The sequence below is a fragment of the Halichoerus grypus genome, chromosome 14, assembly GCF_964656455.1.
Source record: "Halichoerus grypus chromosome 14, mHalGry1.hap1.1, whole genome shotgun sequence".
Lineage (NCBI taxonomy): Eukaryota > Metazoa > Chordata > Mammalia > Carnivora > Phocidae > Halichoerus > Halichoerus grypus.
In genome coordinates this window covers 61,256,588-61,280,096 of record NC_135725.1, presented here as the reverse complement: position 1 = coordinate 61,280,096, position 23,509 = coordinate 61,256,588, and the positions used below count along the sequence as shown (strand labels likewise).

At 50.2% G+C, this 23,509-nt stretch overlaps 1 protein-coding gene across 1 annotated transcript in view; it reads right to left on the bottom strand.

Annotated features, from left to right (window-relative positions):
- The window catches only part of CCDC180 (coiled-coil domain containing 180), a 61,391-nt gene that overhangs the window by 31,842 nt on the left and 6,040 nt on the right, over nt 1-23,509 (bottom strand). Inside the window, exons 6-20 of the mRNA XM_078061491.1 lie at nt 23,189-23,298; nt 22,245-22,373; nt 22,035-22,145; nt 21,816-21,911; nt 19,880-20,043; nt 18,082-18,201; nt 13,380-13,459; nt 11,003-11,091; nt 9,076-9,198; nt 7,793-7,966; nt 6,832-6,947; nt 5,559-5,685; nt 3,871-3,910; nt 3,266-3,741; nt 1,805-2,034 (exon numbers count right to left, since the gene is read on the bottom strand). Coding sequence (XP_077917617.1) covers nt 1,805-2,034; nt 3,266-3,741; nt 3,871-3,910; nt 5,559-5,685; nt 6,832-6,947; nt 7,793-7,966; nt 9,076-9,198; nt 11,003-11,091; nt 13,380-13,459; nt 18,082-18,201; nt 19,880-20,043; nt 21,816-21,911; nt 22,035-22,145; nt 22,245-22,373; nt 23,189-23,298 — 2,185 coding nt within the window. The remainder of the gene's footprint in view (nt 1-1,804; nt 2,035-3,265; nt 3,742-3,870; nt 3,911-5,558; nt 5,686-6,831; nt 6,948-7,792; nt 7,967-9,075; nt 9,199-11,002; nt 11,092-13,379; nt 13,460-18,081; nt 18,202-19,879; nt 20,044-21,815; nt 21,912-22,034; nt 22,146-22,244; nt 22,374-23,188; nt 23,299-23,509) is intronic.

Sequence of the window (23,509 nt, the reverse complement as noted above, 5' to 3'; positions counted from 1 at the left end):
GAATATAAGGAATAGCACAGAGGACTATAGGGGAAGGGAGGGAAAACTGAATGGGAAGAAATCAGTGAGGGAGACAAACCATGGGAGACTCTAGACTCCGGGAAACAACTGAGGGTTGCAGAAGGGGATTGGGGGAATGGGGTAACCAAGTGATGGGTATTAAGGAGGGCACATGATGTGATGAGCACTGGGTGTAACACGCAACTTATGAATCACTGAACACTACATCAGAAACTAATGACGTACTATATGTTGGCTGATTGAACTTAAAAAAAAAAAAAAGAAGAAGAATGTTCAGGGTGGCATTGTTCCATTCCCCAATAAAAAACAATCCAAACATGCCTCAGTAGTAGAATGGATAAAGAAAATGGGTTATGTATTTTTATAATGGAATACCATACAGAAATAAAAATGAGCTGAAACCACATTCAAAAATACATATGAATCTCACAAATATAATGAAAGAATTCCAACATAAAAGAGTACATTTTCTATGATTCCATTTAAATAAAGTTCAAAAACAAGCAAAAGAAGTTAGAATATTTGCTATCCTTAAGGAAGAGAGGGCAGTGCCTAGAGATGAATACATGAAGGGGCTCCTGGAGAGTTGGTCAGGTTCTATTTGGGGGAGGGGGTACTGGTTACCAGGTGTGTTCCCTTTGGATGATTCATTAATGCATGATTTCCATACTTTTCAGTATTGTATCCTTCAACATGCAAATCCAATTAGTTTAACACAGAACTTTTTCTGGTTAATTCCAAGGCCAGATGGCATAGTGTTTGGTTCAAGACTCTGGAATCACATGGTCTAGATTCATATCCTAGATCCAACTACTTCCTAGCTCAGAGATCTTATCCAAATTACTAACTCCCTGAGCTTCAGTTTCTTTGTAACATAGGCTAATTATAGTACCTCTTTCATAGTTATTGAGAGCATTAAATCCTCTCAATAAATATTAGCTCTTGTGGTGGTCCTTGCTTTTCTTCTTTAAGGAGAAGACAGACAATGGCCTGTGACAGAGGAAGGAGAAAGGATGAGTTTCAAGTCAAGAGACATTTTCAAGGTGAGATGATGCTGAGGTGAAAGAGAAGAGTCCAAAAGCCTGACTTAACTCCTTCTACTCCCTGCCCATGTCTACACATAGGAGGTAGACTAATCAGGTGATCTCTAGCTGGTTAGTCCTAGCTATGACATTGTAGAGTCAGGAGCGCAATGGAAACGCTATCCTAAAGCCAACTGCAAATTTCCACATTGGGTCCAAATTCAAACACAGAGGCCCAGAAACTTGGGATTTAGGGGAGATAAATTCTCAGTGGTAGAATCATGGGTCATTTTTATATTCTTCATTGTATTTTTTTCAATTTTCTAATTTTCGGCAATTAATGTGTCATATAACCAGAGCCAAACACTATGCTGATATAAACTCATACCTAGGGTCTATAGCTACATAATTATTAAAAAAAAAAAAAAAAAAGGGAAGGAAAGAAGAAAGGGAAACCGCAAGATTCCACATGTGCCAGGGGTTCTAAAATCTTGCAGGGAAAACACTATTTCTTATGTACAAGGCCCAGGCCAGCAAGGCATCCTGGGACAGGCAGAGTGGGTTACTCTCACAGAAGATATCTGTGACTACAAATAATTCCTGGAAATTTACTATTTTTTTTTATTGTTTCTCACCTCAACCCTCAGTTGCCTACATATTTTCTTTTTCCAGCTGAAACTAGTCCAATCTTTTATTATAATACCTCACCTTGTTAATAAACTTAGGACAGGAGAATGAGAATAAAATGGGTTTCTACTCACCGTTTCTTAATTTGTAAAACTAGTCTGGATGGAATGATCACTTGTTCTAGGAAGTTGGCACTGGAAATGTCACTGATGAGAATGGTAGAAAGGTTGGAATGGGGCTTCTTGCAACTCTCTTCTTTTTGTTCCAGGGTTAGGAAGACAAAATAAGTGTGTCCGCTGGAGGTTGTGAAGGACTCCATGTCCTCATCGGAGATCTTCCCCAGACTCTCTTCCTGGGGTTCAGCCTATGCAGAAGAGGAGACTTTAGACTTGACGTCATCAGACAGACCTGGGGATCCAACCACAGGATCCTTGATATCAAGGTTGTAAACCTGTGGGCTGAATCTTGCCTGTAATTATTTTTTGCCCAACATAGTGCTTTCAAAATCAGGAAATTCTAAAGAATTTGGATTTTGGATTTCTCTTAAAAATCAGAAAATCTGGCAATTCTGAGTCTCCATTCCCACATGGCATTATTGGCTGGAGCTGAGTAATGAGTGCACAGGTGCCTTAGACTAAATGGTAGGTGCTCTCCGAAATTCATATCCCCAGTGTGTTGCTATTTGGAGGTGGGCTTTTAGGAGGTGATTAGGTCAGGAGGGAAAAGCCCTCATGAATGGGGTTAGTACCCTTATAAAAGAGTTGGCTCTTTCCACCATATGAAGACACAGTGAGAATATGGCTGTCTACGAACCAGGAAGTGGGACCTCACCACACACCAAATCTGCCGGCACCCTGATCTTGGGCTTCCCAGTCTCCAGAACAGTGAGAAATAAATTTCTGTTGTTTATAAGCTGCCCAGTCTATGGTATTCTGTTATAGCAGTCCCAACAGACTAAGACAATCGTCTTCACCTCTTGTCACTATTTTACAATTGGTCTCCAGACCTCTTTTCTATTACATGGCTGTGGGCATTTGAATTTGGGATCCCTGCTCAAAAACAAGTCTCCTAAGCCAATTCTTCTACAGCAATGTAGGAAGAGAGTCTTGCAATTTCATGATTATGGAATTCAAGTTACTGGTCTATGAATTGGAATGTGTTTTGAGGACAAATTTATTAATATGAGAGTAAATTCCCTGCACTCCAAGGAGAGCTCTGTCTGCCAACTTGGATATGGGTCTTTTCTGCTTCACAAGAAAATAGGAAGAGAGAGGGAATGGAGAGACTAGGTTGGTCTATACAGGAAAGAAGAGCTGGGAAAGAGATGACCAGGGAAGGACAAGGAAAGCCATACAGTTAAGGGGTGACTTCAGAGTAAGTTGCAGTATAAGATGTTAGGAGAAAAAAAAGTGAATTTTAAAAAGCATTGTTGTAAGATAAGAATTGGATTCCTGTTGACAAAATAAAAGATGTGCATACATTTATAAATCCCAATGGAGACTGCACCACTGGGGACCCCAGCTTGTATTAGGGATATGCAGAGTCAGCCTAGCACGCTTTCCCCATACCCAAGAATGGATCCATTGCTGGCCTACCTCATCCATAAATAAACTCTCATGTTCTTCCTCCTCCTCTTCTTTCTCCTCCTCCTTCTTCTTCTTTTTCTTCTTCCTCTTCTCCTTCTCCTCCCTCTCCTCCACCTTTGCCTTCTCTTCCTCCTCCTCCTCCTTTTTCTCCTCCTCCATCTCCTCTTCTTGAACCATCACATTTTCCTGGTTCAGGGATGATTTTAAGGAGCTGTCTCTTTCAACTTGCATTTTTTCTGATTCCTGAACAGATTCCTCACTGGACTCATCCATCTTGTCACTCAGTACAGACTGTTCCTGCTGGCTCACTGCCATCTCTTCAGTTAAGGAAGACTCAAATTCTTGGTCATCTTCTCTCTCTTCTGCTGGCCTGGAGGGACTTGTCCCGCTACTTTCACCTTCCTCACTTTTGCTCATTTCCACTTTAGCCCTCTGCTTGCTTCTCCATTTTCTCATACTCTCCTGGAAGTGCTTTTCGTGTGCTTCTGTTGATGACCAACCCCAAAGCACAAGGAAAAACAGGTTACCAAGGTAGCCTGGATTGGGCCCACCCAGCCCACAAATGTACAAGAGTGAAGTCAGAGAGGATTAGACTTGAATTATAATAGTGTTACCTGGTTCCCTGAATTTGAAAATGACTTCCCCATCCAAGGTCTACAAAGAAAAACCACAGGGCACTGAGTGAGCAGCACCGCCTTTCTCCAGAGTACCACATCGAAGGGCATCTCTTCTCATTTAAGTAGAAGCACCCACCCCTCCCCTTCAACATCTGATGTGGGCCTTGACTACTTATTTTCCTGGGGGTAATCAGAGTGTTCCCAAACCAGGGAATCAGTTTGCCTTAATCCCAGGCAGGCTAGCAAATCTTTCTATCACATAATAGGCATGAGTAAATAAACTCTCATTCTCACATTTTTGTAGTGATCCAGGGCAAAGAGCAAGAAAGTATAAATTGAAGGATGCAGACAAAGGGGCAGAAATCTGCTGCTCCCAATGCTGAATGTGAACATACAGAATGAACATGATTTATGTGACCTGGGAGCCCCTTCATTAACCCTACAAATTCCGTTTCACAGACTCTAGATGTAGTCATGAATATACTGTGCCATGGATAATAGTGTGGGCTGTAGAGTTTGCAGGTCTGGATTTGAATCCCAGCTCCTTTCAAGCTGCATGACCTTGGCCAAGCTCCTTAAGCCCTATGGGGCTCAATGTCCTCCCTTGTGCCATGGAGATCATAATAGCACCTCAACTTGAACCCAGGTAACCAGACGATCTCAAAGTGCAGATGGTGAGCTCCCTCTCCTATAGCTTGAGTGCCACCTCAACCTAGGTGTCAGAGGAAGCATTTATCAACAATGAAACAGAGATCCCTCCTCTCTGGGGGGATTCTCTGAGGAGCTGGGGACCCCCGTATACATGAGAAAGCCTCAGCTAGGTTCAGTGATAACCACAAGCAGTGTCAGGTCTGGCCACGCGGGACTCTGGCTGGCTGTGTGGGAAAGAGACAAACTCTAGGAGGGTCAGACCAGGACATTCCACGTAGTCGTGCATTTACCCAGGGAGCATTCACTGTATCTGAATCACATGGAAGACACTGTGTGAAGGGTAAGTGAAGCTGAATCAAAATTAGTGAGACATACCTGTCCTTCAGGAAACACCTACTCTGGATGTTCTGCACTCCTGTCTTTGCCGGCAACCAACATACAAGCACACCCAGAGAGAGGAGAGTGGACAGGGGGTGAGGAACGTGAGTGGCCGGGACACTTGTCCCTGGCAGTGGAAGGCTGGCAGGCTCTGGGAGGTGTGGAGACAGAAGGCTGGCAGCAGAGGAGCAGGCTGAGGAAGGCCAGGGGCAAGGTGGGAACCAGACATGGGGGCCTCTGTGGTCATCTAGGACTGTGAGTTGGGTTTGGCAGGGGCGGCAGAGTTGGCGGGGCGGTGGGGGGGGGGTGGGTACTTCTGAGCCGGAGAGAGGGCAGGTCTGAGCGGTATTTTAGGAGGGTTATGTGGCAGTGGTGGGGAGGATGAATGGAACTCAGAGTCCTAGAAAATAGTCTTTTCATCATAATTCCATACAAGCCTGAGGCCTGAATTTGGAGCCCTTCAAACTCTTTTAATCTAAGAAGGAGATGGTCTCTTTTAGAAACGCCTTCAGCTTCTTACCCCTTGCTGTTCTCACAGAGTCTAACTCAGCAGGGGTTCGTGAAGGCTTACAAAGTGAAGGCAGATCAGAGCTAGAAGATATCCTTTCCACTTTGCTTCCCGGGGAGTGCCTGGGTGTTTGCACCGCTTTCCATACCTGTTCAAAGATCTCGCGAACGTAGAAGTGTCGGCTCAGGGTGGAGCTGTAGGAGTTCAGTTCTTTCAGTATGATCACAGGGTACTCCATCACCTCCTTTGTCAGGAGCTTGTGGAAACACTCATACCTGGGAGGGGGGGTAGGCGAGACCACTGTCTAAGCGGGGGCCGCTCCACCAAGTGTGGGAGACCCTGACCAAGAGCCCCGCCCCAGGCCGCTCGGAGATGGGCTGGGGGCCGCAGTTCGCTCCACACAGAGCCACTGTCTGTGCTTCCTTTCACTCTGGCAATCCTTGGTTTGTTTTGCTCTTTTTCTGATCCTACAAGGAATACACACTCTTCGTAGAACATTTGGAAAACACACACCAGGAGAGTTCTCTGTTGGGACATGGGTTCCCATTTCCTGTCCACAGTCCTAACCCTGTCCTTGAACTTTACCTACATCATCCCACCAAACACTCCAGTGCCCAAGGGATCAGGCCTTTATCTGTTTCCCAGGTAAGGAGACAAGCCTTGGGGGGTAGGGGGAGGAGATATTGCCTCAAGATACACTTCTGAAAACTAAGTACTGAAGCTAAGTATTGCAATCATTTGGCAGCGCAATTTCATTTCTATGAATGGTCCCTATAAAATTAGTTGTACAATGGCACAAAGATACAAGACAGTTCACAGAGTACTGTTTTTAACATTGAGAAATTGGAACCAATCTTAAAAAGCTAAACAACTGGGAGATAGTTAGACCATTATGAAGCACCCATATTGATGAATTCTGCATGGTCATTAGAAAATGGACATCTATCTGCAGTTAGAGATCTATTTGCATTGCATTGCATAATCCAACCTTTATTTAAAAAACACTGTATATGTGTTTATATCCACATAAATAAAGGTATATGCCCATGAAAAGGAAGAGGTGGACAGGAATGAGGGGGAAATTTCTACATGTTTGTATTAGTTAACTTTTTTTTCTTTAACAAAGAGCACCTATGTTTTAAAATCTGAAAAGGTAGTGGGAGGGCCCATGCTCTTGACCTTTAAACTACAAGGCCTTGAAATCTCCCTCCATAAACTTTTTAGATCAAAGTTCTTCTGGAAGCTTCTGTGTTGGCTGAGAGCAGAGCTGCAAAGGACCACTAGGAATTCTCCAAAGCTAGAGGCAACATTTTAACCTTGAGCTTGCTGAGCACACCCTGGGCTCCTAAGCAGGCAACCTCTGATCTTGAATATGAATTTCAGGCCATTCCCTTCTGTCTTTTGGGATCTGGTCTGCCTACCTGTATTTCATATTCTTCAGGAAATCTTTGGCCTTTTCCAGGTGAATCTTCAGTGTTTCCTCGTGGCTTTGCTGCCTCAGTTGGTCCAAGAGCTTATCAAGGTGGGCCTCCTGGGCCTGGCAGCCACACCCAAAATAGGAGGAAGCAGATGTGAGTTACCAAACTCAAAACTCGCAGAGTGCCTGTGAGTGACATGCAGAGACCCCACCACCAGAACGGAGGGGCAGGTACCTCAGAGCAAACGCAGGACTTTTCCTACAAAAGGGGGCACCAAAGGTGCCACCACACTTACCCTCAATGCCCTGGGCTCTTCTCTCTGTCGATAATGTTCTTCTCTGTCTACTTTACATCCCTGGAGACCCAGCTCAGATGGGACTCCTCAGGGACATGTCCCTTATACCCACCCCACCTGGGCAGGCCCCAGCTACACCTTCCCAAGGCGCCTGTCCCATGCTCTCCTCAACACCAATTTTATTTAAAATCACATGCTGGGTGTGCCCCTCCACTCCCTAGACTGTGTGAAGGCAGGTGGGGTTGGGGCCGAGCTCATTTCCTGTGGGCACGGCTTGACTGCCATAGGTAGATGCTCTGCACACCCCCGCCCCCCCACCTAGTCTGTCTGTCTCTCATGCACACTCTCTTACAGACACATTTGAGTCCAAGGACCCATCACTAGCCCAGACCTGACAGGCATATTTCTTCCACTCCCATCCAGCCCATGACCAAGGCGAGCCTTGATTTCTCCATCTGTGTAAGTTTTATAGCTGGAGGTTTTACATTTCAGTCTCAGATAAGTTTGGGGTTAATTTTTATTTATGATACCATAAATATGGTGGGATTTTTTTTTTTTTAATCTGAATGCCGGCTGAGGTTATAGGCCACCAAGCAGAGCAGCTGACCGTCTGGGTGTGGCCCTCTCTTCTGTCCCCGCTGGGGCTCCCCGGGGCACTCGGAGCCACACCTGCTCCTCCAGGCTGTGCTTGTGCCGCTGTTGCTCCATCCTCTTCTCCAGCTCCAGATCCCGTGCCGACAGCATGCTCTCATGTGCCTCCCACAGCTGCACGGCCTCCTGGAAGTAGCTGAAGAGATCTGAGCTCTGCCATTCTGTCTGCTTTGCCAGGCCCTCAAAGGATTTCTGCAGCGGCAGAACCCAGAGAAGGGGACTTGAAGGCCAACTGGCCCAGGGTGAGGAGAAGGCCCCCCCTCACAGGGCTCCCTCGCCAGCTAATAGAGGCCCCACCTCTCTAAGGACTGACCGTCGCTGCCTGGGCACCATCCCTCGGGGTCATCTTCCTGGGTCACACTTTGGCTCACGGCCCTCCCTCCTCTGGGACAGCTTCTGGTCTGCCCAAAGCCATGCCCTCAGTCTGGCTGACCCCGAAGTCCCATCTCTAGACCTGTCCCATATCCACTGAAGTCATTCGTGGGAAGAAGGAGAAGTGTGGGGCCTCAAAGAAAGCAGGAGCCGCCCCAGACACCAGCCTGGGCAGCTTTCCTTCTTTGGAGCTCCCTGATTCTTAGCATCTGAGCCAAACACCACACTCTGCTGTTAAATCCTCACCTCTCCCCATTTTATGGATGTATTTTATGCTCTCATTGGTGCCAGGGGTCAACAAACTTAGCCTAGGAACTAAATTTGGCCCTCTACCTTTTTTTGTGGCCCTGAGAGCTAAGCAGAGATTTTACATGTTTTAACGGCTGAAAAAAAAAAAAAAATCCACGAAGATACTGAATTATATGAAATTCAAATTTCAGTGTTCACAAATAAAATTGTCTTGAAGCGCAGCCACACCCATCCGCCCCGGCGTTGCCCACCGTGGCTTTTGTGTGACAAGAGCAGAGTGAGAAGTTACTGCAGAGACCTGACAGCCCACAGAGAAATGAAATATTTACTCTCTGGCGCCTAGCAGAAAATGTTTCTCCACCCAGCTCCAGATTCTAAGCGTCTTGGGCAGGCCCTTATTGCTCCTTGTGGCCCTTGGATGCGCAGGCTCAGCAAGGGCTCCGAGGAGCACCGCTACCCCAGCCCCGGGGCGGCACGGCCGTAGGAGGGCAGCTGGGGGGTCGCGGGGCAGCCGGGGGCACTCGGTGCGGAGAACCGCCCCAGGGGGCGGCCAGGACCAGGGAGATGGACTCACTGGTGACAAGAAAGCTGGGGGCCCCCAGACTCCAGTCTTCTCATAGCCTGGCACTCCAGGTGCCCCCCCCCCCCCCGACCAGCTGTGCGGGTCCCCAGCTACGCACATCCCAGAGCTCCAGCTTCTCCTCCACCTCACTCTGCAGCACTCCCACCGTCTGGAAGAAGTACGGGCTCACCAGGCTCTCTGCCTCCTCCTCGGTGAAGGCTTTCCAGTCCAGCAGCTGCTTCTGGAGGGGAACAGGGCAGAGCCTGGCTTAGGACCGGGGAGGGCTTCACCTCGGGGCCTGGCCCTGCCTCCCTGAGGTTTGCCTCTCACCCAGCCTCAGGGGAAACCCTCACAGCAGTGGGGATGGTCCACCTTCTCGGTCCGCCCACCGAGTCCAGGCGCTGTGTACTATCCCTGCTGTCTCACTGAATCCCCTGAAGGCATTCTCATCAGCCCTGTTTGACAGATGAGGAAACCAAGGCTCAGAGAAGTGGAGGAACTTGCTGGAGGCCACACATCTGGCAAGTGGGGGGCTGGGATCTGAACTCAGAACTGTCGTCCTGCAGACCCCAGAGACATAATCAGCCATGCTACGGCCTCGGGTGTGGCTGCAAGTCAGACGGGGCTCCTACTTCCTATAACTGAATTCCTATTATGCCGACTGGAAAGCAGTCTCTTCGTATTCATAAAGCCTTGGTTTATGCACAAACTCTAATATCTCCCACAAATAAAAAGTGTCTATAGGGGCGCCTGCGTGGCTCAGTCATTAAGCGTCTGCCTTCGGCTCAGGTCATGATCCCAGGGTCCTGGGATCGAGCCCCACATCGGGCTCCCTGCTCCGCGGGAGGCCTGCTTCTCCCTCTCCCACTCCCCCTGCTTGTGTTCCCTCTCTCGCTGTGTCTCTCTCTGTCAAATAAATAAATAAAACCTTTAAAAAAGAAAAAAGTGTCTATAGCTGTACACTTCCAATGCTGCTGAATAGGAATACCAAGCGCCCTTCCTCTGTCAGGCCTAAGACGCTCTTGGGGCGTGTGCTGACTTCAACTTATTCCCCTGCTGTGCCTGACAAAGGGAAGTGAGAATGGGCATGAGGGTCAGCACTGAGGGCCCCTGGGCTCTTGGGAGGTCTTAGGCTGCCCCCCTGGATGAGGGGAGGAAACTGTCAGGGGCATGGTGCTGGGAAGGCTCTCCTCGGGCAAAGGCTTCCCTCCCTCCTCTCCCTCCAGGCTTTACTTCTGAGGCTTGACACCCTGAAAAAGCTGACTGAGAGGCACGTGGCTGGCCTGAAGGCCACAGAGTAAATGGGCAGCCCCTGCGCCTTTTGCAAACTTGGTCTTCTCATCATCAGACGGGGCTGGTGACGCCCACCCTGCAGGACCTCGTGGATTCAAGGTGAGCCTGTGCGAGCAGGTGGCGCAACCCCCAGGGACGCAGCACCGGACCCTGCCCGGCACCCTGAAGCACTCTGCTCCCCGTGAATTCTGCTCACCTCACAGTCTCGGCAGCAGAACAAAAGCTCTACAGACTCATGAGGGGAGGAGGAGCAGGAACTTGTTGGAGCCGGGAGGCAGGGAGAGGGCATTTTAACCAAATATTTCCTTGTACCCCAGAAAAGCAGGCACTGTCATTGAAGTGCTTTGCGAGGGACCCACGGTCTCACCGTCTGACAGGGGCCGGCGGGGTGGACAGGAGGGCTGGGAGTGACAGCAGTGGCCGCACTATCTTACAAAAGCGAAGCCCTGGAAATAACCCCCCTGATCCGAGCTGCCCTGAATCAATAATGTCAAGTGCTAGAAGGGGTACAGACTGTCAAGGCTGAAGCCTGACGTGATCAGAGAGTGTATCACTTCATCCGTGGGGTCAGGGAAGTCTTCCTGGAGAAGGAAGGGCTGGGCTCCACCTTGAGTGACAGGTGGGAAGGGCTGGGGAGGAGGGGTCTGGGCGGAGGGATGCCCAGAAGCCAGGGAAGGCCTGGGACGCGTGAGGAAGGAAAGCCGGGGATCCAGGCTGGAGGGGGGCAGGGGCGGGCCAGGAGGGGCGCCCACCTTGCACTTCTGCACATGGGCCAGGCACTCCTGCCACGTCTTCTCGTACTGCAGGCGGATCCGCATCATGCAGTCCATGTGGTAGGTATCTCCGCGGGCAGAAAGAAAACATGTCAGCTGCTCTTCCAGAAGGAAGAGAGGAGATTAGAAAGAGTTTCCCCTCCGCAAGGGAGGCAGCTTCTCTCTTTAGCGAAGATAACCGAGGTGAGATCCGTGGTCCCGATTCTGAGCAGGGGCTGGGATCTCCTTCCTCACAAAGTCCTCAACACCCCAAGATAAGGGCCTTGAATGAGGAGTTGCCTTTATCTGTTCTGAATCTATTCTAACCCTGATTCTTGACTCCGTTTCAAGACTAATGGAATTCCAGATGGTTGCACCGAATCATAAAACAATAACAAGGGTGCAAATTAACGAGAGTTTACTGATTACGTCTGTGCTTAGTTCCTTAAGAAGTGAATAGGCTAGCAAAACACTCAGAAGCTGGCTGATTGGTTTTCTCTCCTCCCCGTCTACTGTTTCCCACTTTCTAATAAACTCGGTGTGACTCTTGGTGTCTGAGACAAGCAGCTGAAATTTAATGTCCCTGGCAGTTCTAGAAACTGAAACACAGCGCAAAGATTCTGCGGCAGTCGTTTTTGGATGAGGGCTGAGGAGGAGGACAGGGTGGATGGAAGCTGGGTAGATGGAGGACACAGGGGCGGGGGGCGGGGGGAGTGTGTGTGGAAGATATGCAATGGAACTGACGAGGAGCAGCTCTGAAGCTGGTTTCTCCAGCCCCAGGGCGGCTTCCTAGGCCAGCACATCCCCACCCATCCCCTGAAGTCACTGTGATCTGTGCTTCCACTGCGGTACCCCTCTGGTCTCTTCCCACTCTGACCTCCTCACTCCCAGCTCAGAACTTTGCCCTGGGTTCCCACTCCCACCGCAGAAAGCCCAGCCTCCCCCACATGGCCACACGGCCAGCACAGTCTGGCCCCCCCCCCCGGCATCTTCCAGCCTCCCCCACCATGTTCTCCTTTCCCCAAAGGCCCCAGCTCTGTCTTGACCCTGAGCCTCCTCACATGCTATTCTTCCTGCCGGAAAAGCTCCCCTTATCCCTGGGTTTGGCTAACTCTTGCCTTGCAGTTCCTGACTGGATGAACACTTCCCTGGCAAGGTCTCATATGACCCTTAACCAAGCTGTGTCCCCAGAAACATGCTGGTCACCTGTCTGCTCTTTGCTGTAACATCCTGCATGGCCTGACTTTTGCCCTGGATGGGAAACACCCAAGGGGCAATCACCCTACTGGGTATCAGGGCCCAGCCCCGCACCCGTCCCCAGGAGGTGCCTGGTAAATGGCAGTTATTGCTATTATTTAGGGTCTTGGAGCTCTTACCCTTGGTATTATAATTATAATACCTCTGTAGTTTTAAACCTGAGAGCCCTGGGAGCAATGATGGATACTCTTAACCAAAGTACCCAGGTCAAGTGCAGGTGTGACTTCATTAGCTGTGTGACCATGGGTGTAGAGGATACCTCTCCTCTCTATGCCTCTGAGTCCTTCTCTATCACAGGGGGACAATGACACTACTGACCTTACCAGGTTGCTGTAAGCCTCAAAGGAGATGGAAATATCCTATATCTTCTAGAGCAAGGCTTGGCAAACATTTTCTATAAAGGGCTAGATAGTAGATACTGCCAGCTTTGCCAGCCATAAAGTTTCTCTTGCAACTACTCTTTAAAAAAAAATTATTTATTTGAGAGAGAGAACAAGAGCATAAGCAGGGGAGGGACAGAAGCAGGCTCCCCGCTGGGCAGAGAGTCAACATGGGGCTTGATCCCAGGACCCTAGGGTCATGACCCGAGCCAAAGGCAGATACTTATCGACTGAGCCTCCTTTATTATTCCTCTTGGGATCCCTATTTTATTGAGGAGCAGTTTGAGGCCAAGAGAAGTCATGCCTTCCCCAAGGTCACACAGTTGGGACAGCACAGAGCTGAGGGTCAAACCCATGTCTCTCTGACTATAAGACCACCTGCTTGGCATCTCCTATGCCCAGTACCTGGCCCCCAACCTGTCCCCACAGGAGTTCATCAGAGCCATCCCTCTGGCTCCTTGCTGGGGTCAAGGTTCAGGGATCAGAGTATGTGGCTGGCATGGTTGCCAGCTGGGCAGTGACCAGGAAGCTGTGGGAGGGAGGAAAAGGGCTCTACCAGGCAAGGTATGGGGAGATCCTATATGAACCCTCAGAGCTCACTCTTCCATCTGCATTCCCTCTCTCCTCCAGGCGGACATGCCCCACTCCTGAGTTTATAATAGACTCTCACATAAATGACTGGCTACTACATGAACAGGGTTCTGAAGAGACCCAAGTGGCATACCACAAACCTCACTTACCAAGGTGCTTATTTAGGGAGTTGAGAGAAGACTGCCATTCAGTCAGCTGAGCTTTGCTGTAATTGGGGGGCAGAAGGTCACTGGGGAAGGAAGATATGACAAGGAAGCCATGCTTGAATAAAATATTCGCTTACCAGAACAGGCAGCATCTTTAAGGCACATAGCCCCATAGTATAGTATCTATGTAAGTATCAAAGAAACAGTTGACTTGCTGGGGATTTCCTGGTGCCAAAAATATAACTCATAAGAGGTCTATTACCCAAAGATACAAAAGTAGGGATCCGAAGGGATACATGCACCCCAATGTTTATAGCAGCAATGTCCACAATAGCCAAACTGTGGAAAGAGCCAAGATGTCCATCGATCGATGAATGGATAAAGAAGATGTGGTATATATACACAATGGAATATTATGCAGCCATCAAAAGGAATGAAATCTTGCCATTTGCAATGACGTGGATGGAACTGGAGGGTGTTATGCTGAGCGAAATAAGTCAATCAGAGAAAGACATGTATCATAGGACCTCACTGATATGAGGAATTCTTAATCTCAGGAAACAAACTGAGGGTTGCTAGAGTGGTGGGGGGTGGGAGGGATGGGGCGGCTGGGTGATGGACACTGGGGAGGGTATGTGCTATGGTGAGCGCTGTGAATTGTGTAAGACTGTTGAATCACAGATCTGTACCTCTGAAACAAATAATACATTACATGTTAAAAAAAAGAAGAAGAAGAAGAAGAAGATAGCAGGAGGAGGAGAATGAAGGGGGGGAAATTGGATGGGAGATGAACCATGAGAGACGATGGACTCTGAAAAACAAACTGAGGGTTCTAGAGGGGAGGCGGGTGGGAGGATGGGTTAGCCTGGTGATGGGTATTAAAGAGGGCACGTTCTGCATGGAGCACGGGGTGTTATACGCAAATAATGAATCATGGAACACTACATCAAAAACTAATGATGTAATGTATGGTGATTAACATAACATAATAATTAAAAAAAAATAAGAGGTCTATTAATATTAACAAGTCTGTTACTTAGAAAATAATACCGAGAACACCTGGGTGGCTCAGTTGGTTAAGTCTCTGACTCTTGATTTCACCTCAGGTCATGATCTCAGGGTGGTGAGATGGAGCTGGCCTAGAGTGGGCTTACTATTCTCTCTCTCCCTCTACCCCCTCCATTCCCCTGCCTTACACGCATGTGCTCTCTCTTTCTCTCTAAAAAAAAAAAGAAAGAAAGAAAGAAAAGAAAACTGAATTTCCATAATGGAAAAAAACAAATGGTTCATATCACTTGACAAAGACTACTCGCCTACTTCTAGGAACCGAATCCGAGATAATAATATAAATGCATACAAAGTTTATGCATTAAGACAGATGCTTAACAGTAGTGTTTATAAGCACTCAAAAAATCATAAACAAACTTCATATCCAACAATAGGGTTCTGTCTAAATAAAGTACAGTGAATTTTCTTCTGAAGTCACTAAAGATAGTGCGACAGATTGAAAAACCGGCCAATGTCCTTAGGGGCTCCCCTCAGTCTATTTCTCTACCCCTGGGCTGGGCCGGGCGACGTGATTTGCTTTAGCCAATGAGACGTTAGCAAAACGAGACCGCGTGTTGGAAAGGCTTGTGTGCTCTCCTTTGCCGCCGCCACCAGAGAAGCCCCAGCTGTCCCAGCCCAGGCTCCAGGCATGGGAGTGAGGCCATTCTAGACCATCTAGCCTCAGCCCGACCAGCCCAGACCAAGGGAAACACCCTGTGGCAAACAACCCACAGAATCCTGAGAAACAAGAAATGCTTGTTGTTTTAAGCCACTAAATTTTGGGTGGTGTTTAAGGGTATGGAAAGATGCATATGGTAAGGAGGACCATATAACTTATTGTCCAAACCAGGACATTTTTGACAATGAAGAGAGGGATTCTATTAATGATTGTACCAGGACAAGATGTGTAACCCAGGATGGTCTTGGGCACCCTACTTATGGTGGGACAGTAAAGAGCAAAAGATAACTACAGGACTGCACACAGCATAATCTCCAGTCTAAACATTATACTAAGTGCAATATTGTGTCCTGGATTGGGTCCTAGGACAGAAAAAGGGCAATGTAGAAAAACTGGTGAAATCTGAAAATGTCTGGTGTCTAGTTAATGGGAATGCATGAAAGTAAATTTCTTAGTTTTGTATGTAAGATAACGATATTAGGGGAAAGTGGGTAAGGAGTGTACAGGAATTCTGTGTGCTATCTTTGTAAGTTTTCTGTAAATCTAACATTACTCCAAAATAAAAATTGAATTTAAAAATTATTTTAAAATCATATGCATATATGTTTATTGGATCCAAGAAAATCCATGGGAATTCTCCCAGGACTTTGGAAAACTCTCTCTTGGGGGCCCTAGGAATCTTTTTTTTTTTTAAGATTTTATTTATTTGAGAGAGAGAGAACAAGAGTACGCAGGGGAGGGGCAGAAGCAGGCTCTCTGCTGAGCAGGGAGTCCAACACGGGGTTGGATCCCAGGACCCTGGGATCATGACCTGAGCCGAAGGCAGGTGCATAACCCCCTGAGCCACCCAGGCGCCCCTGCAACTTCCTCGTTTCTGCTGCTGTAGAGTAGAAGAAGCCTTAGACAATATGTGAACAAATGAGCACAGCTGTGTTCCAATGAAACTTACTTGCAAACAAGCAGGGGCCCAAGGGTGGGAGTTTGAGGACCCTTGATAGCTCTATATCAGAGACAGAGAAGCAAGGTCCGGGGCTCTGGGGTTTCAGGAGTAAGGCCTGGAGCTCTGCGTCAGGTTGGGGTATGGAACCCCATATGAGGCAGTTCCTTGGGACAGCTACTTGGGCTTGATTATAAGGCTCCCTGGCTCCTTCGCGGGTTAAGAAGACACAGGTGGGTGTCTACACAGTGTGCTCTGTGAGTGCTGCCAAGACCTCCTTGCACAAACAAACCACAAACCCAAACCTTCACTCTTGATGTTCACTGGAATTCTATGCTCAAGGCTTTGCAACTTTAAGTTGCACATTCAAACTTGTGTTTGCAGTACACACTTCAGACACAGATCATGTCCCGGCTTCCCCTCTTTCTATACTCTCACTGCAAGGAGCTGCTGGGTCCTGCACATGCACACTCTTGCCTCTGATTTCAGAGAGTTGCCCCCAACTTCCTCAGCTCAGGTCAAGTCACCCACCAGCTCCATGCTCTGCCCGCAGACACTCTGCCGTTACATAGAGTTTCCCAGCAGGGGCCACAAGCGCCAGGGAATGCACTTTCCTGTCTTTGGCCCTGTCACTCCCCTTCACTCAGGCAGGTAGCCAGCCGGCCCCAGTGTTCACAGCTGGTGTGAGGGATGTGGCAGGGTAGAAAAGAGAGCAGCCTAGAAATCTTTCTGGATTTTGTTCTCAAAATCTAAGTTTTCAGGAGAGCCTAGAGCACTGGGGAGGGGAAGCCTTGGCGGGAGTGGGCCGGGAGCCCTGGGGAGGGAAGCTGGGCTGGCAGCTGAGAGTGGAGGACCAGGGCTCTCTCCTCACCCAGCAGAAGGGAGCTGGGGGCAGGGGCGGACAGAGAGGACTGCGGTTGCCTGGCAGTGGGAACCTGGGTCCTCCTTCCTGGTCGAAGGCCCGGGGTTGGGGGGGCAGGTGTAAGACCCAGGTACCCAGAGCGAAACAGCTGCCTGGGTGTGAGGCCACAGGGGTGCAGAGTAGCCTCCTCAAGGTTGCTGCAGCAGCTGCCCCAGGGCATGTGGGTGGATCAAATACAGAGGAACAGACCCCTTCACCGGGCCTGTGATGGATGGGGATTCACGGCTTCACCTCAATGGATACAACCCCAAGAAAGACTGAGTTTGGCCCAGTTTAGTAAACAGGGACTCAGTCGGAAAAAGTGGAGTTACAGAAAACAAGAAAAGCACTTTACCTTATGTTGAGATTTTTATCCACCTTGTTAATTTTGCACCTGTATGAAAAAGTGCCTGCCCTGGGGGAGATTGTGTGGCGTTCTAATTGTCATTGGTATCCTAGGAGAACTTAGGCTCTGTGGTGGGGAGACAAGCAGGTAAGCCTGGGTTACCAGGGTTAGGGGTGGGAGGAACCAAGGTACACCGGAAGAGGAGGAGCATCTCCCAGCACGGGAAGCTTCTCCACTTTCAGGACCACGCAGGCTCCGTCCTGCTGCTCAGAGTGGATGCTATAGGATCCCCAGGCAGTGGGCTTCCAGGGTCTAGGACATTCACTGTGCACCTCACCAAACAGCTTACTATGGGATCAGAGCTGGGTGAGCCCAGGGTTGAGGGGAGCGTGCACAGCCTCTAACAGGTTCCCTGTCTGATGGCAGCAGCCCCCTCACTGACCTCCAGGCTCCAGCCTCAGACCCTCCAGCTCGCCCTCCAAACTGCAAGGCTGATGGAGCCACTCTGCTCCCCACCAGCTCTCGGGAAAAAGTCCAACCCCTGAACCTGGCCCCTCCTCCCCCGCTCACCCTGCCCCCCTCTGCCAACGCCTCCTTCCAAGTTTTTTGGCACAGTCATGTTCTTTGTTGTCATTGGGGCTGGAATGCCCCAGAACGTGGGCCCAGGTGGATGGCACAGGACTAGGGAACAAGGAGCTGGCTCGGCCTGGAGGATGCCCCAGGAGAATGGTCAATGCTGAGGACTGTGCCTGCCTCCCCCATAGCATCCCTCGCTGGAGCCCCCTCCCAGCATACCAGATCGTGCGGAGATGCTCCAGCCGCTTTTGCTGCAGGGCTTTCTGGTTCTTCAGCATGCTCTCTATCTCCTTCTTCACAGCTGGAGGAGTCCGGATCCTCTCACTGGCCATGAACTCACTGGGTATCCAGATGCGTTGGCACCACAGAGAGGAGAGGAGGGGCAGGGCAGGTGGGAGAGAGGGGATGAGACTCATGGTAAGAACATTCAGAACCTAAGCACCCTTACACCACTCCAGCTGCTTCCTCCCCATCGGGGGCCACTGGGACAATGATGAGAGGAGGGAGGGTGCGAGGTGGGAGAGAAGAACCACAGGGCTGCCAGTGAGGCTCTGGCACTAAGAGCATGGGACCAACAGGCAGAGATCTCGGTGTGGGTCCCGACTCATGCCTGCCAGCTCTATGACCTTGGGCAAGTCACTCCCCTCCTGTGAATCTGTTTCCTTGTCTGTAATCGAGCTAATGAAGAGTACCTTCCTTACCTGGTACCTATAAGGACCCAGTAAGATACTGCAAGCAAAGCCCCTAGCACCAAGCCTGGCGCAGGGGAAATGCCCCGTAAATGTCAGCTCCTGACATCACTGTTGGTGATCATTGACATTTGTAACAACCTCCAGGCCCAGGCCCCGACCAGTCACTTTCCATATAGCATCTTGATCATCACTGAAACCCTAATGCTGGCCCATCATCGTGCCTGCTCTGCATAAGGAAAGAAAAGCTCCCCTATGTTCAAGTGCTTGATCAAGGTCACAGGAAAGTACAGGTGGAGCTAGGTCTCAGTACACTTCTCTTCCAGCCCCGGTGTCAGACTCTGGTGTTCTCATCTGGAAATTCAGGTGTTCAGATGGGCCTCCCATCCGCAGACCCACAGCGCAGACGGACAGACATTCTTAGGCATCCTCAGACATCTCTGCCCAGCAAGCAAAAGAAAGCCTTGCTTGTTGGCCAGGAGCGGCAGGATCCTTGTGTCAGTATTTTTTTTTTTTTTTTTTTTTTTTAAAGATTTTATTTATTTATTTGATAGAGAGAGACACAGCAAGAGAGAGAACACAGGCAGGGGGAGTGGGAGAGGGAGAAGCAGGCTTCCCGCCGGGTGTGAGGCCACAGGGGTGCAGAGTAGCCTCCTCAAGGTTGCTGCCGAGCAGGGAGCCCGATGCGGGGCTCGATCCCAGGACCCTGGGATCGTGACCTGAGCCGAAGGCAGACGCTTAACGACTGAGCCACCCAGGCGCCCCCTTGTGTCAGTATTAACCAAAGGGTCACCTGGCGGAGGCAGCACGGAGATGGGCCTTCTCCCTCCCTCCCCGAGGTGAACCTCGATACCAGAGGGCAGGAGGTATCAAAGCCTGAGGGACTCCCATTCTCCTTGGCCCAGTGACACAGGGTTATGTGTAGCAGTAGAGTGGAAACTGGGCAGATAATCAGCCTGATGTTTTCAAACAATTTGTACTGGGCTCAGAAAATGCTTACGTGATAATGTTTATGAAGAAAATTAAGATACAAGGCGACATATGCAGTGTGGGTCTAAAAAAGTATGGGAGGAAATATACCAAAATATCAGCTGTGCTTCTCCCTACGGCGAGAGATTACTGGTGATTTTAAATTTCTTCTTTATACTTTGATCTACTGTGACTTGGAAAAAAAAAAGAGGAAGAAGAAGAAGCACATATTTTTACCCCCAGAAGAAGAGCAGCACTCTGGAGTCCTGACAATAAGGGAGGGCGGGGCCCCCGGCCTGCTGAGCCGGCCTCCCAGTGGGTCTGGGGAAGAGCTGTGGGCAGGGCGGGCAGCCACGGACCTGAAACTCCGCACCAGGGCCTGCTTCTTGAGAGCCTTCCAGGCGTCCACCAGGCCCTGCCAGCGGCGGCGGCTCTCCAGCTCCTGCTGCAGCGTGGCCTCCGTGAGGTTGATGAAGAGCTGGGCGATGGCCCTCCGGTTGCCCAGTAGGGCTTGGTTTATGACCTGTGGTACAGGCAGGCGGGCTCTGCACGAGGCGGGGGCTCGCCAAGCTCAGAGCGAGGCTCAGCTGGAGAGGGAGAGCGGGAAGGGGGGCCAGGTGAGGGGCAGGCAGAGGGCCTGGGGCGCAGCGGGGCCGAGTAGGGCACAGGCAGCATCTGAGGGGCACTGAGGGGTCACTGGGCACTCAACGCAGTTGCCTGGGGCTGAGCGGCCATGGACAGTGACAGGGGTCTTTCCTGAAGGCTTACCTATGACCCCTGACTTAACCATGTACCTTCAACCCAGCCCCAAGACCGTATCAGATCGTTAAAGTAGCCGATTTTAGTTCACTGGAGATGAGCACTCTCGTGGGCTCTTACTCTTTAACTGTTTGTTCTTTTTTTTTTTTTTTTTTAATAAATTTGTTCCAAAAGCAGAGCGCTCATGCCATCAGGGATCAGTTACATATGGTTGTGATGAGAAGACCCAATTACCAAATGAGGCCAGAGCTAGGACATTCTCCCTCAGTCCTCCCAGTGACCCTCCCCTGGGCATCCTTGGCATGGCAGTGGGGACAATTCTTCATTGTGTGGCACTGTCCTGCTACTTGGTAGCCTGCCCCCTTTATGAGAGCAGTCTCTCCCATGCCCCCGAGGCGTGCAACAGCCAAACGTCTCCACAGCTGCCCAAAGCCCTCGAGGCGCCACCCTGGCGCAAGGGTGAGAACAAAGCTCAACTGGCAGAAATTCCAGTAACAATTTTCACTGGAACCTGAGGGGTGTCGCCAGCTATACTTCCTAGCTGGGGGGGCACCGGCAGGTTTTTCCTCAACCTCCAATTCTGCAGCCATAATACGAAGATAATGTTATTGGCAGCCTAGGGATTTTGTGAAATTAAATGAGATAAATGCACATGGAGTAAGGAGCGAGTGCCAATTGTTATAATGAGTATAATAAGGGTGTGGAAGTCAAACAATGAAACATCCCCAGGTCGCTGCTAACTCTGACCACCCCCCAAATAGAGCAAATGGATAAAAGTTAGGGACTCTTGCTTGTCTCAAACAACTGCGGCCACTGCTGAGCCGTCTTTTACCCCCCTCCCCCCAATAAGTATTGGTGTTTAAGGATCGTGATCCCCATTTTATGGACAGGGAGTTCCAGGTGCCGGAGCAGAGTGACGTCGGGAGCTTGTGTGTCTGGGCAGTGGAGAGGGAGGTCTGTGCCCGCTCCCTGTCTGTGCTTTGTCCAGGACTCCAAGGTGCAGAACCTTGAATTTCTTGTTTTCTACACCCAAAGAAAGCAGCTGGGCAAGGGTGGGGTGTGGACAGGGAAGCAGTGGGGAAGAGCCAGGAGGAAGAGCATGCTTTAACAACAGACACTGGCAGCCAGCAGGAAGGCAGACAAGAACCACTAGAAAAACAGAGCAGGCTGGGGTCACTTAGGAGGGCACAAAGCACCCGGAGAGCAGGACAGCCCCATCATCTAGCAACTACTGCACTGCACATGGTAAGCTGAGACAGGACCCAGGCATGCTTGTAAAATACATCCGTGCTCAAACCAGGGACGCTGTGCTAGGTCACTGGGATTAAGACAGCAGGGATGGGTGCCATGTAATTTGGAAAGATTTCTATTGAAAATACTTAACAAAAACTCTGGTTCAGAACCCAAGTGACCAACCTGAGTTACCTGGAAATGTGACCCAGGAGAAAACATTCATTCCTGTGACACCAGGCTCTGGGGCATCCTCAGGTCCTGCTCTATCTGGGGGCTGATCCCTGGCACATGCAAACCACTCACCATGGCTTCCTTATTTATCAGCCTGTACACTTCGGGCTGCATGAGGTAGGAAGTTTTCTCTATGATTTCCACATATTTCTTCAACACGCCTTTGAGCTAGAAACAACAAGTTGCCATTGTTAGCGACTCTCTTTTCCTAGAAACCGAAAAGGACACAGACGATGCCTCACAAATCCCACAGGTGAAAATCACCACAAGCCCACGTGCAGGCCAACTCACTTTATCTGCCCGGGAGAACTCGGCCTCGTACAGGGCCTCATCCAGCTCCTTGATCCCCTGCTTCTGGAACTGGAACTTCTCAGCCACCTGATCCCACAGCTCCAGCAGGGTCTATGCCAAGAAGCCTGGGTCAGGCTGGGAGGACAGATGGGCTGCGAGGGGAGGAGCAGGACCCGGGTGGGGCAGGCCTGGCCACAAGGGAACCCCTACTTGGATGGTGTAGTCTTCGAGGTTGGTGTCGCTTTCCACCTTTTTGAAGAGCTGGTCAATGTCTTCATCCGACTCGGCCAGCTTTTTTAAAAGAAGAGCTCCTGGCTCCAAGATGAAAGGTTCCATTTCCTAAAACGGGCCAGTAGGGCAACGGCCACGGTAGCAACGCCACCAGAGAGCCCGGCCCTTCCTCCCACCCCGGGCCTGTGATGGGGAAGTGCCTGCTGTCGTCCTGCCTTGAAACTGATCACCATTCCCTAGAACTAAGGCGCTAGGATTCACGAATTCGTTCACAGCCAGAGCACAAGGGCAGGCCCCATTCCATCGGTCACGGGCCACGTGCTGGGCACTGCACTCCGGCCTGAGCCCTCGTCCTCAGACTCTCTTGGTCTGGAGTAGGTACTGACCTCGGGCCTGGTCCCTGGTTGGGGCTCAGCAAATATTCATGAAAGAAGTGCCCAGTGAAAGAATTCCGAGTTTACTTCCGATGAGGAAACTGAGGCTCAGTTATGCTGCATGACCAAAGCCACAGAGCCATGGGCGAAAGTAGAGCTCATGTACAGATGGGACGGATGAGTGAGGTGACGACTGGCAGGGGGTGGGAAGACCAGCACGCCCCAGCAGGACTGAGCAGGGAGCTCAAGGTCTGGGCTTTGGCATCAGCCCTGGAGTCCGGTTCCCACCTGGCCCCCTACGTGCCAAGTCAGGCAAGACTTTTTGGGCCTCACCTGCAGAGTAGGAGTAATAATGGTACCTGACTTAGAAGCTGTGCTCATCTCGAGCACTCATAATGGACACTCAAACATGGCTACTCTGATTCCGTCTACACCACTGGTGAGCCACTCAGGACCTCTGAGCCGGGGCGGGCGGGGGTGGGGGGTGCGGTGACAAGCCTGGCTTGAGAATGGCCCAGGAACAGAAGGGAAGAGAGGGAGGACTCTCACCATCCCAATCTGAGCAATCTCCTCCTTAAAGCTCCCCAGAGCACTCTCGTAGCCCCGCCTCTTGGAGTCCATTCCCGTGGCGCCTCCCACGGTGCAGGGCCTCTGGGGAACTGAGGGAGAACAACAGAGGTGAGGGGGCTGTCCTCAGAGCTTCAAAGCAAGGGCAGAGCACCCAGAAAAAGTCAGCAAGGCAGAAAGTGCCTTGGCTCAGGAGACGGACCCCAAAACCAGGCCACAGTGTCACAGACTTAAGGAAAAAGAGAAAAGACAGAGGTGATCCCTAAGTGCTATAAGGAATGAAGTCTCGCATCTACAGTTAAA